At 54.6% G+C, this 13,362-nt stretch overlaps 1 protein-coding gene across 2 annotated transcripts in view; it reads left to right on the top strand.

The window, feature by feature from the left end:
• The window catches only part of N4BP1 (NEDD4 binding protein 1), a 47,660-nt gene extending 41,728 nt beyond the window's left edge, over nucleotides 1-5,932 (top strand). For both annotated transcript variants that reach the window (XM_028091237.2, XM_028091236.2), the window contains one exon: nucleotides 1,248-5,932. In XM_028091237.2, coding sequence (XP_027947038.1) covers nucleotides 1,248-1,605 — 358 coding nt within the window. In that variant the 3' untranslated portion in view covers nucleotides 1,606-5,932. The remainder of the gene's footprint in view (nucleotides 1-1,247) is intronic.
• Nucleotides 5,933-13,362: the final 7,430 nt, after the last annotated feature.

Raw genomic sequence — 13,362 nt, 5'->3', positions numbered from 1 at the left:
ATTCATCTGAAATTGATTTGATAGTTTAGGTTTTCTTTGTTGTAGTTTGGGTTTTTGTTTTGTTTTTTTAAAGATATGTTGCTAGTGGTTGTTTCTGTTTTCAGAATTCTCGGGTAATGGACATTGTTAACTAGAGTATCTGTGTGCCCAGCTGGCAGACAGTATGACCCAGTGACAGCTGACCTGTTTTATTTATAACCGGATCCCTTCGGGGTTCTAGGTTTGGATTTGGGGGTAGTTCACACAGAGGTACTTCTACAGAGGAGACCAGCGAGATTTCAGCTCCCTGGTCTTAGAAATCATTTCTTAAAGACCTGGTGCCTGTGTGCAAGCATCAGGGCCCATGGGTCAGACTTAATGGAAAGAGAGTTTTCTGGCTCCTTCCACACCTCAGCAGCCTGGCAGCAGGGTCCATCCTGCCTGCACACCTAATCTCTCTTTACAATGTGTTAACTAATTGAGTAAGAAGTTAATAATAACCCCTCACAGAGGGTCTAACTTCGGAATTCCAGTTAGTTAAGCTTTTGAAGTTGGGAAAAGTGTTCAGCCAGCCCATTTCTCGCCTGCAAGTCCAAGTCACCTGGGAAGCTTCTTACCGAGACACATGCCCTTTACACACACCCCCACACCCATGAGCGTTATAGGTTGTGGGCGCCAGCACCTCTCCCAGACACATGCCCTTTAAACATACACACACACACACACACCCCCCCATGAACATATAGGTTGTGGGCACCTCACCCAGACACATGCCCTTTACACACACACACACACACACACACACACACACCCATGAACATATAGGTTGTGGGCACCAGCACCTTGCCCAGACCGGGGGGCCTGCGGAACCAGAAATGGCTCCTCTCCCCAAAGGAGTCCCTTCTTCTAAGCCCTCCCAGCCGGGGCCCCACACAGAATTCGAGTCTCCAGAAGAGTGAGACCCTGTTATCTGTGTCTCTTGAAAGCTCCCAGGTGATTCTGGCAAACCCAGGCTTAGGGCCAACAGTTGGCTGGGGTCAGTTCTCGGAGCTACGGACCTGGGAGGGTGGGGTAGCTGGTGGAGAGCTATCACTCCCCATCATGACCAGTTGGGAGGTGGTGTAGGCACCAGCCCCGTGGACCCCTCTGTGGGCAGCTTGCCTTCAGAAGCCGTGGAGCAGCACAGCCTCAAGGTCACCAGCAGATCATTTTTGACAGGTTTCTCATTTGTCTTATAACCCAACTCACCAGACTCACTCTATTCACAGAGATATGCAGCCCCTACTCAATGCCTTGCCAAATGTGGGCATGTTTGACCCCAGCTTCAGAGTCCCTGGCACCCAGGCAGCCAGCACCAGTCACCAGCCTCCAGCCCGGATTCAGGGCACTCCACCCAGCCACTGGCTTCCTCAGCAGCCCCGCTTTCCAGTTCTGCCGAACCTTCCCAGTATGCAGCAGAGCGTGCCCATGCCGGCACAGAGGTCCCCTGCGGAAACAAGCGAGCTGAGGGAAGCCCTTCTGAAGATCTTCCCTGACTCTGAGCAAAGACTGAAAATCGACCAGATTCTTGTGGCCCATCCATACATGAAAGACCTGAACGCACTGTCTGCCATGGTGTTGGACTGAAGGTCACACTTTAGCTTGTGTCTGCACGTGGCAGCAGGAAGCGACATAATGTGAAGAAACCAATTTCCCAGTGGAAATTCTGTTGTAGTGTATAGAAAAGAAAACAGATGTTTTGTGTATAAAAAAATCTGGGTTTTCAAAACCAGCTTTTTCTATATATAAATTATGCTGCTATTACAGATTTAACATTTTCTGTAAAAGGAAAGTACATTTTCTGCCTGTTCAGAACTGTTTAATAGCAGTTACTCTTGAGTGTATTTACATTTTTATGTTTTTTAAACTATTTTCCTTAAAGCTGAAAATATTGACAAACGGATATGATTAGCCTTTCTAAATAAAAAAAAAAGTTGCTTTTTTAGGGAAAGCAAGATCTCTTAAAGTATATTTTCTTGAGATGACTGTGTAACGTCCACTAACATGAAGTGTGCTCACCACTCCCCAGCCTCCTCTGCCCTCATGCCTGGAATCAGAGTCAGAGGAATAGGCTTTGCTCCTGTGGGTCTTTTACTGGAGACATTTGTGAGAGGGGGCAGGTGGTGCCACTAGATGGCACCTGGGCCTAGCCATTGTGAATGACCAGGGCTCAGACTCCCAGAATGTCAGGGCAAGAAGAAATTCTAGAACTCCTGTAGTCCCACCCTACTTCCCCTCCCACCCTGCAGAAGAGGGAACTGAGGCTCAGCATGCTCGCGTCCACACACGCCCAGGTCCACAGCTGTGGAGCAGCTGGGCAGGAACCAGACTCCTCGTCCAGTGCTCTGACACGTTCACCAGGCTAAGGCCTTGCTATACCTGGCCTGACTCTAGAAGTCATGTCTTAGCCTCTGAAAATAATAGCGGGATGTGAGGAAGATCCGTGAAGAGCCCCGTTGTTACCATAATTTTATGTCCACAACCTCCATGCGAAGTTTGTGCAGCTTTGCCAAAAAGTGGTTTTCTATTCTCAAGAATGACTCAAGCCAATAAATAGCATTAGTAGCTGCCGTGGGGGCTCAGCCCCTTATTTATTTTTCCTGTGTTTGTCTTTTTAGTGTTCTCCTCAGCCGTCCTTCCAGTGAGTCTATCTCAGCATTGGTATCTTGGTATTGTGTTTTCAGTGTTGCTCAAATTCTGTGTCAGTGAAGTTCTTTTCCTGGGTAATTATACTTAACATCTTTACTGTTCTCTGGACTTTCAAAGGGCTTTGTATTTTGTACCTGTTCTCTTCCCAGGCTGCTCAGTGGCAGTTTCGTGTCTGCCCTGGGGGTCGTGCCCCTCCCAGCCCCCAGAACAGCTGCTGAGGACTCGGGGCCGGTCTGTTCTTCACGGTGAAGGGACTTTGTTGGCCGCGAGCAGAGCTGGTGGCTCCCCAGGAGGCTCCCTCCCGGTGTGTACGACCCCTGCTTCCCTCGGGATGAATCCAGAGTCCTCCAGGTGGTTGGACTTGCATTTCAATCATGTTTTCTCTCCCGATGCCTTTAAGATGCCTCCTAACGAGGAACCGGTTGTCAGCTGCCGCTTTGGGGCAGGTGGCCAGAGTCACCCACCCAGCTGTGGATGTGGAGGTAGGAGACTTGAGGAGGGTAGGAAGTGACTCAATCGCAGCCCCTGTGCCTCGGCTTCAGAACTGGTGGTTTGTAAAAGTGTGGCAGACGTGTGAGGGCTAGGGCTGTCTCGCAGTGACTCTGATCTTCTGGGTTGAGGTTTGGTCTGACAGCCTTGCCAATCCAGTATTTCTCCTATTTGCAGAGAAGGACCCAGCAGTAAACCTTGCTGGCCCAGGCTTAGCCACACAGGTCTTCCTGGAAGGGGACTGGGCCTCCAGTGATGCCAGGTGGGACTGGCTAGGCCGGGGTTCCAGAGTTTTCCTGGGCTCTAAAAGTGACTTGACCCTTGACCTTTGGGTTATCTAAGCCTCTGTATTCTTAGTATTGTTTCTGAGGGCTCTACCTGCCCTTTCCTCTTTCTAGGGTATGGGAAGGAAGGATGCAGGAAATTAAGGAAGGATGCAGGAAATTAAGTGGGTTAATTCCTTCCCTTGATAAATTACAACATAACAAAAGTCACAGCTCTTTCTGAAACTTGAAAATTAAAAATTCCATTTTCAAACCATTAAAAAGAGTCATTACTTGTTCTCAGCCTTCTCTTAATACTAGGCTCAGTGTTGACGCTACTCAAATGTTTCTTCATGGTCTGCCCCCAGCAGTCGATTTCTGAACCACCTTGGTGATGTTGGCAGCAATGCGCCTCCTCCTGCAACTCCTCGGGCGTTCGTGTGTCGTGGCTCTGCTTCCTGCACTCCCTGGCATTCCTAGAAGGAGGGGGCCAGGCCAGGGAGTGCCACCTCGTTCAGTAGGCAAGCGGGTGTCTGCTCCTCAGAGAGAGGTTGTCCGGGGTTAGAGAATTAAGTAGATGGTGATACAGGATGGTTCCCGGGCCTGCCTTCTGCCCCAGGCCCTGGCTGCCTTCTCTGGGAGGAAAAGAACCTTGTTTAACCTTTCTGTCCAGTAGCCTGTGTTTGAGACCCTGTAGGCTGCGGGCAAGAAGACAGGGGGAAGGCCTCTTAGCCATCCTGGATGACAGCTCGGCTTGTCTGGCAGGCTCAGCTGTGGCTTGGCAGAGTCGTCAGGGACTCAGGCCTGTTGCAGCTTTTCGTTTCTGAGAGGAGGCCTGGGGTCTTGCTTCCTTAGGCTTGTTGTGGCCCTTGTGGAATCCGATTCACGGAGAAACCCATGCTCCCAAGCACCCTCCTCCATCACAGGAAATGCCCCAGGCCCTGGCCCCCCCTGAGTCTGGGCCTGGGCAGGCACCGTTCTCCCTCAGCTCCCAGCCTGGCACCTCCGAGATGTGGCCTTCCTACTTGCAGCTCTCCACCAGCACTGCCATGTCCTCTCCTGCCCCCCTTCCTATGTCCCTGTCCTCTCCTAACCATGGTCTGTTCCGTTGGCCCCGCGGCCTCATGCCATTTGTTTCTTAATGATCGACCTCTCTGTTACTCCCCGTTATTACAGTTTAGACCCTAACAGAACATCAGCTGATTTCTCCTAAGAACCGTATCCATGCGTTGCTGCTCTCCCTCACCTTCCCACTCTTGTTTTGCAAACTTGGCCTTCATCCCACCACTTGGAAATAGTCTAGAAGTCACCGGGGACCACGGAATTGCTAAATTCAGAGGTCGTGTCCACACTCAGTGACCAGACTATTTTGATATTGTTGCCCTTATTTTGCCCATTTTCTGAGATTTCCCTCCCAAATGTTCTTCATTCCTTTCTCTTCTTTTACTGGAAGGCCAGTCTGATTTTCTTTCTTGACAGGTGGTTCTCAAACTTTGGACCAGCCATGGAACTCATGGTGGGGAGGGCAGCTCTTACTAAAAATTGCGATTACTGGGCACAGCCCGCAGAGCTGTTTATTTGGTGGCCCTGGAATAAAGCGTGGAAATCCGAGACTGCAGCAAGCTCCCTGTTTCCCATGCAGGCTGTCTGGGGACCACATGGTGAGAAAGTGCACTCACCCTTAGGGCTCTAACTCCAGCTTTCGTCCTCCCTAACTTTCCTAGCTCCACGTGTCCCCCCTGGGCAGCGACTTGTAGTCCCACCGCTAGGCCTGCCCTGCAGGAGCGCATTTCTAGCTCAGCTGGGAGCCCTGTGCCGTCCTCAGACTCGGTCCCCAGGCCCTCCGCCTGCATCTGTCCCTCACTCTCCATCCCCACCCCACCCTGCCACAAAGTCCCCTCCATCCACCCCTTTCCGTGGGCTGCGGTCCCTGACCAGTCAGCCCTCCTCTCCCTCCCAGATTTATCTTCCAAAACCACATTGCTGGTCACACCCTCGTCTCTGTTCAGTGATCTTCAGTGCCTCGCGACCAGAGCACCGAGCTCAGCCCTCCCTGAGCAGTATCTGTACCGTCCGCCTCGTGGCCACGTGTGACTGCCCACTTGGAACAGCCCTTCCCCGGATGCTCACTGCAGCCCACACACATTTCCTCAGTTACCTGTGGGCTCCCGCCTCTGCGTGCACCTATTTCCTCGGCTAGAGATGCCCTTTCTCCCAAGTGGCTTCCCCCTCAAAGGCCCAGCCTGCGTCCTGTTTGTACTCTTGCCCATGCTTCTCTGCCCAGAAGCAACCCCATGGCGCTCTGTGACCCACAGCACTTGTGTCTGGCTTTTGGCACTGGCTGCGCCGGCTGGTGTCACCCCAGCTGATTGTGTACTGTGTCTCACCTCCCTTTCTAGACTGTGAGCTCCTCGCGGGCAGGGACCATCTGTGTTCACTCTTTGTATTTCCCATGGCACCTAGCACAGTGCCTTGCACTTAATAGGTGCTCAATAAAAGTCTGCTCAATTGAACTGGACGACAGTGCCTTCTTGACTACGGTATCTGGCAGCCGATAAGACCTACAGAAGTTACACTGTCGGCATTTGCACCAGGGAATCCACTGCTCCGCTGCTGTAGACTGCGGGTGGGGTGTCTGCCCGGCTTTCCCCTTCCCTCCGAGGCTCCCAACACACCATGTGGTCCAGGGTGGGCCCCGGACAGGCTGAGCCAAGCCATGTGCTCTCACTTCTGCCCACGAGTGGGCCAGGGGCAGATACCCAGCCCAAGCTAGGCCAGTCAGAGCCACTCCTTGGGCCCTAACCCCCCTGCCGGTGGGTCTGAGGAGTGTCATGCCCAGATCTGTTGGAGGCCATTTCCTGCCATAGGGGGAAGCTGACTATGGTAGAGAGGTAGGAGCATGACAGCGAGATTCCTGGGCAGGGGTGCCAGGCTGCTGTTGTCGTGGGAGCCTGATGGCACCCATGCCCTTCCGCAGCTATCGAGAAACGCATTTCCCTTTGCTTAAGCTAGTTCGAGTTGGGTTTACAACCCTTGAAATCAAGCGTCTTGAGTCAAATGGATATCACAGCCCCTAGACTCAGCAGATTAAATGGGAGAGACTCATATCTTTAGAAAGATCCCAAAGAGTGGTGCAAACAGAACTTAGGAGTGTTCACCCCAGTCAGAAAATGGTGGTAAGAGGCTGACAGTTTCTGATGTGTTTGAAACTTTCCCCTCCACCTCCAGGAGAGCTCCGCCCCCACCTTCAAGCAGGCTGTTTCCTGCAGCCGCTTTTCCTTCTCAACATCCCCACTTCCTCTTGAGGCTGTCTGGAAAATTCCCTAATGTGAATTTCTTTGTTCAGTTCCCCGGCTGGGCAGACACCAGGCCTGTCTGTCCGGAGTCAGACCTTCCCCGTACCTTTCCATGTCCCCAACCGTCAGGCATAATGGAACCACACATCCTACTCTAGGGGCATTGTGCAGAATAGGTGTGTCATATCCGTGACGCGTCCGTGAGGGTGCCTGACACTGGGCCCCATTCAGTGACATTCACAGCCATCACTGTGGCCCTGATCAGCAACCCCTCTAGGATACCCATTACTGTTCACACCCTTGGAGTTCGCCCCACATCTCCTAACCAAAGGTCCAAGAGCTTGTCTTCCAGATTCCGGATGCTCTTCTGTCCCTGCTGACTCTCTGGGAGTGCGGACCACACCTCCCTTAGAGCCTCAACAGGACCATGGAAGTCCAGCTAGAGAGGGCACTGCTCCTAAAAGTTAGGCACCCAGGAGGGCCCCCCAATCTCACCACCAGGGAGGGGAGAGAGGGAAGCGTGGCCACGGGATGCGTGAGTAGGCAGACCCCGACAGCTGGTGCCGAGCACTCACCACGCCTGGTTCTGTCTTGTTACCCTCACCACACTCCTCTGAGGTCTCTGGGAAGAGCCGGAGCACAGGGCTACTGAGAGATCTGCGTGGCCAGGATTTGTCACCTTCCCCAGAGGTGATGTGGCAGCCAGAATGGTGCCTGAGATGGACCCCCTGCCCCCACCCAGGGAACAGAATTGAGGGCCCATGACCTGGGTCTAGGCTGTCAGGCTGCAGAGCAGAGAAGCTGTGGAAGGAAGCTGCCTCCCGCCACCTTCCCGCACAGCGGGGGGTCCCATGCCCAGCACTGTTCCTGTGGGGGCGGCACCAGGAGCACAGTTTCCAAAAGGAAAAGTTGACCAGCATTGTCCGGAGTGAGCCCATGTGTGCATCATACCCACCCTCCTTCCATTTCACTTAGGGCGACGCAGATCAGTAAAAGGACCCTGGATGGGTTTTGAAACCTGAAAGAAGCCTTTTTCACAGCTCCAGTCCTCTGACATTGTGGTTCCAGGGTGGGCGGCAGTGACTGGCAAGCAGGGATTTGCCAGAAACAGGGCAGAAGTGCCCATAGCCAGTGCTGGAGCTGGAAGCCCAGGGGCCCTGGGACTTCTTGACTCAGCCCCTCCCACTGGACTCCAGCACAGACCTCGGACTCCAGCTTTGGGGCTTTCCTTCCCACCCCCGCCACGGCCCCAGGGAGCTCAGTCGGGCCCCACAGCCTGAAACCCAGTCTGGGGTCAGCCTGGGCTGGCCCTGCCCTTCCCCGTCCTGTTCCCAGAGAGGAGGAGGCCGCCCTGAAGAGAATGCGCTTGTCTGCGCACCCGTCTCTGGCTCCAGCTTCCGTCTAGAGTTTCACCCACCAAAACAGGCTGCAGGAAGGAGAGGGCCTCCCGCCGCCGGCCAAGGAGCTGCAGCCGCTGCTGGGCTCCCATGCCTTCCCCAGACCAGAGTGGGCTTCTCCCCTTGCCGGCCCAGCACAGTCCACTGGTCCCCTCCAGGATGGGCGGGGCGCCGTGCTTCCTCCCAGTGTGGGGCTCAGGAGCCCGAGGCCCCGCTAGTAAGGGGCCGAGATGGGGCGGGAGTCTCCGACACCCACATCCTTCTCTGCCTGCTTCTGCTTCCCACCCCTTCTGTGATTCCATCTTCTCTGTTCACCAGCAGTCCCTGAGCAGCTGCTGTGTGCAGGGGACAGTGCTGGGGTAGGGGGGACAGCCAGATGGCTCCTTTTCTAATCCCGGCCTGGCCGCGTGGGCTTGGGCCCGGAGCTGGCCCTTCTTGCCATGTGACCTTGAGAAGGTAACTCAGCCTCAAGGTCTGTTTCCTCATCGGAGTGGAGGTGACGTTGCTACCCTTGGAGCTGGTGGTTTGCAGCCCTGGCTGCACATTTGAATCACCTGTAGGGAGAGCTTCTAAAATGCTTGCGGCCAGGCCACACCCCAGACTACGGAGATCTGAATCTCTCTAACTCCCCAGGTGGCCCCAGGGTGCCCTCAAATTGCGAACCAACACCCTCCCGGAGAGTTGCTGCAGTCAGAATGAAACCCTAAGAAGCAGGCCTGGCCCCTAGGCGAGTGCTTCTCTTTCCTGACCCCCACTGCTAGGAATGCACCTCCAAGGCCTGGCAGTGCCCCTCACGATGCATGTGGCTCCGGTAAGGCTTCCTCCTCAAGGCCTCATCTTACGTTTGGTGTTTTTCAAACCCAAGACGCTGCTGAGGCAGGACACCCCGGGGAGCACTGAGCCACTGAGTGCTGAATGATACACTGAGCTGTGTATCATTCACTTCTTGGCAGAAGCTGGTTCCGATCACATCCCAGGACAGTTTCTGAAGGAGAACGAAGGGAGGGGCGCCTGGCACCCATGAAGCACGCGAGCTACACTCCGCCAAATCCACGCCATCCCGCTGTCCATCACGCACAGCCCCAGGGACCCCAGTCACCGTCCAGCAGAGCGCAGAGGGGGCCTGGGAGTCCAGAGGGTTCTGCACACACTGTGGGGAAGGACAGGAATCATCCAGCCTGGGAGAACGCCTATTTCAGGCCGGCTGAAAGAGGCCAGCTGGCTTGGGTTCCCATGACCATCAGCCATTAGGTGAGGCAAGACTCAACTCTGGATCTTAATCCAACGCCGGTTCTCCACTGCCTCCCTGGAACAGTGTTTTCCAGTGACACCTGTAGGTGCACCCCCAGCCCAGGAGCATTGGCATGGAGGACCAGCCTGAGCACCGAGTGCACAGGGAGGTTCCCCTGAGGTGGGGGTGCTGGATAATGACTGCCCGACTCCCCTGGTTCCTCGGTCCCAGATCCCCGTCCCTGGGAGGGCACCCGGGAGAGCTGCTGGGAAGAGAGGCCTTCCTCCACCACAGAGATGGCCTCGGCAGAGGTGACGGTCTCCCTCCGATGTTCCAGCACCCAGGCCTGGGTCCGTCTGCTGCCCTGAGGCTTGTTTCAACTGAAACAAGCAAAGCTAGGGCTTTGCATCGCCACGTCACTGTTACCATAATCACCAGGAAACTCTGCATGATGGGGCCAGGGCCTGTGCCTGAGAACCAGCCCCAGCAGCAAGTGACTCTATGACACAAGCCCCTTTCCAGACTGGAAATCAGGCCCCTTCTGTTTGGTCTTTTCAGGTGTCCCTCACAGTTACCCCAAGTCCCAGCCAGGGCTGCTCACTAGCCCCTTACTAGGACCAAGCTCCACCGCAGCCGGTGGGTAGAGTGGTTAACCCATCTTGCATGTGTAGAAACTGAGGCCGAGCCATTCTGTGACCTGCAGAGCCAAGACTCGAAGCCAAGCCTCTACACTCGGTCCCTCCCGCGATGGGTCGTGTCCACCAGCTCATCCACCGATGTCAGGCTCTAGTCAGACCTGCCAGATTCTGAATTTCTGGTGGGAGGAGGGCTGAGGGCTGGAGGGCCAGAGAGCAGAAGTGTGAGTGGGGTGACTGGAAGGCGGCCACTGGGGACAGGGGAGCTATGAATGGGGAGGAGTGTCCCTGTCGGAGGAAACAGCACATGGAAAGGGAGGCCAGGCGGAGGGACTCAGGAGAAGGTCAGGGAGGACGGTCTGGCCCTCCATTTCTAGCCTCCTTGAGGGGCCAGCACCAAGGGGCCGGTCAGTCCTGTCACTTGAGACCAAAATTCCATGCCCTTCCCTGGTATCAAGAAAATGCTCCCCCCCATCCCTTTCCCCCAGTGGGTCTGCTTCTGTGCAGCGGACCTGCCTTCCCTACTTCTCTGTGCTTGCAGCAAAAGTGGCCATGCCCAACCTCCTTGGCCTCACTGTTCCAGACTCTGCACCAGGACCAACTATGATCACCATGTACCACTTCCACGTTACAGGAGGTAGACTCTGAGGAGTCAGCTCGTATCAAGATGTCCACTCCTAGCCAACCAGCAATGGCCCAGGAGCGCAGGAGCAGGCCACAAAATGACAACAATCACAGCTTGCATGTATGATCTCCTAGTACGTGCCCAGTAGTACTGTGGGAAACGAGGTACACACTAGCGGACTCTCGCTGAACCGACGTAACAACCGTTTGATGTTACAAGGGTCACCCCTGCTCCGAGTCCAGAACTGCCAAGTCCCACACCTCGGCAGGGCCGCCCAAGACTGGGGCTGCTCCAGCTTTAAGCAAGACAGGTGCACCACAAGCTGTGACGAGGCCCCAGGGAGGTGAGACACTGAGATGATGAGAGGTGACAGCTGGGTTCTCCAGGAGCAAGGAGCTGATGGCCCAAGAGCCAGGTGAGGCACCAAGGAGGTGCCTAAAAGCAGAGTTTCGCAGGGGTATTTGGGGAAGTGGTTTACCAAAGAAGGTTCTCAGGAGGGAGAAGGAGGGAAGCAGGAGGGGCCAGGGACAAAGCTAAGCAAGGACACAGTCTCAGCAGAGGTGGCTTTCCCTGACCCCCCAGGAGGCCGTGGGGCATTAGAGGCACTGGAGTTAGCCCACCCCTTGCCACAGCTGTGCAGCGTGATGGTCAGTCACGGAGTGCAGCCGTCCACACAGGCAGCTCCGCTGCAGGCATCAGCCAGCACTTGCAGCCACAGGTGGACACGCCAGCCCGCCACGGGGCATGGCTGTGGCACCACCGCATCCCTTTGAAAGTAGCCCCAGCAGCTCTCGGCGCCCATGTGGTCATGATGTCTGGGAGGGCGTTCCAAGGGATGTCAGTGGCACAAGCTCCTGCAGCTGGTCCCGAGGCCGTACCTGGCTCTCATCATCTCCCTTTCGCATGATCCATGCTGAATTCTCATACCCCTGCTCACCTAGGTGGCTTGTCTGCAGGGGGACCCAGACCCTCATCCCCACATGGCAGGTCAAAGTGGATCTGGGCGCTAAACGTGTGGCTCCTTCCCCCTGGGATGTGGCAGAAGTCCCCTCTGCTCTTGATGGGCAGGGCGTCCCTGCCACTGTGCCTGCAAGCCTCTGGATACACAGGGCCCAAAGTGACCATATGGCGGCCATAGCCTGAAGTCAATAAGGCTCATACTGTGTCCCAGATGGAAGCACCACCCCCCCGTGGGAGCCAGGACCTCCAGATTCAAGAGTGGAAAGTTGCGAGGACAGGAAGCCCTGAGTCCTCAAGTGCTCCCTGGAAGGAACGGGGCCATAACAACTTCCATCCCTTGGCTCCCAGACCCGTCTCCTCTACCTGTGGAGTAGCTGTTGCTTCGAGGAGTATACTGCATCCTATACAGGACAGCTCCCCGTCCTGGCGGGTGACATCACCAAGCTAGCACCTCCCCTGCGCTCTTAAGAGACCATTCCACTGCACTGTCAGGATGAAGCTTCTGGTCAGGCAGAAGGGCAGGACAGTGGCTGCCATGGGCATGTGCTCCCTGCTGCTCCTTCTTTGCTGCCAAATGAGTTCCTTGGCCTGCAGGAGGTCTTTGCTGAGGGATCTCTGACCCTGGGACAGTGGTGCTGGCTGAGACCCCACGGGCAGGGAAGACAGACCCTCACCTCCCCCAGCGCAGTCTGCGTGGGAGCAGACACCCGAGACAATCTAATTCTCCCCGAGTCTAATCTCTCTTAGACCTGAAAAGGGTCTCTTTGATGTCTTAAATGGGGGAAAGAAGGAACAAAACCAGGTTTAATCTCTGACAAGGCACTCTGCTACGCATGATAATTTGGGAACACGATTTAAACCAACCAGGCCAGGGCCAGGGTGTATCCCCAGTAAATGGGGCAACTTTCCTCTTGGAAAGACATGGTGCCTCTGTCTTCCAAGCACTGGGCCAGAGTCTAGGCACCAGTCCTGGTTCTGGCTCTGACCAGGTTTCACAGAGTTTCCTTGGAGGAACCCTGCCCCTCCCTGGGCCTGCGTCCCCATCGCAGGATGAGGGGTGGAGGGCTGACCTCTGAAATCTCTTCCATCTCCAACCTTTCCTGTTTCTTGGAAACTTTTTTTCTTATCCAGAGCGGAGGAGGCCAAGGGCAGGAAGAATAAGGTGAGGCTTCCTTAGAAAACAAACCAGAAGTTTCTTACAAAGTGAGATGCATACCTACCCTATGACTCAGGAATTCCACTCCTAGGTAATTACCAAAGTGGATGAACACATATATCCACAAAAAGACTTGTACAAGAACATTTACAGCAGCCTTATTTCTAATAGCAACCTGGAAGTAACCCAAGTACCCAAGAGGTAAATGGATAAACTAATTGTGGAACGTTCATATGATGGAATTACTCAGCGGGTACTCAGACCACACTATTCTGACTCTACAGACAGACACAACACCATGGACAGATGGGTGAAAAAAGCCAGACATGAGTACACACTGTATGATTCCATTTATATGAAATTCTAGAACAGGCAAAACTGCTCTATGGGAATGGCAATCAGAAAGCAGTGGGTAAGGGGAGAAGACAGAGGAAACTTTGTGGGCTGATGGAAATGTCCTGTATCTTTTTTTTTTAAAGATTTTATTTATTTATTTATTTGAGAGAGAGAATGAGAGAGAAAGAGAGAGCATGAGAGGGGGAAGGGTCAGAGGGAGAAGCAGACTCCCCACTGAGCGGGGAGCCCGACGCGGGACTCAATCCCGGGACTCCAGGGTCATGACCTGAGCCGAAGGCAGTCGCTT

Source organism: Eumetopias jubatus, unplaced genomic scaffold (genome assembly GCF_037043125.1).
Source record: "Eumetopias jubatus isolate StellerSeaLion01/CBP00866 unplaced genomic scaffold, mEumJub1_p1.0 scaffold_10, whole genome shotgun sequence".
NCBI lineage: Eukaryota > Metazoa > Chordata > Mammalia > Carnivora > Otariidae > Eumetopias > Eumetopias jubatus.
The sequence above is the reverse complement of the archived record's forward strand: the minus strand, read 5'-3'. Positions and strand labels throughout refer to the sequence as shown.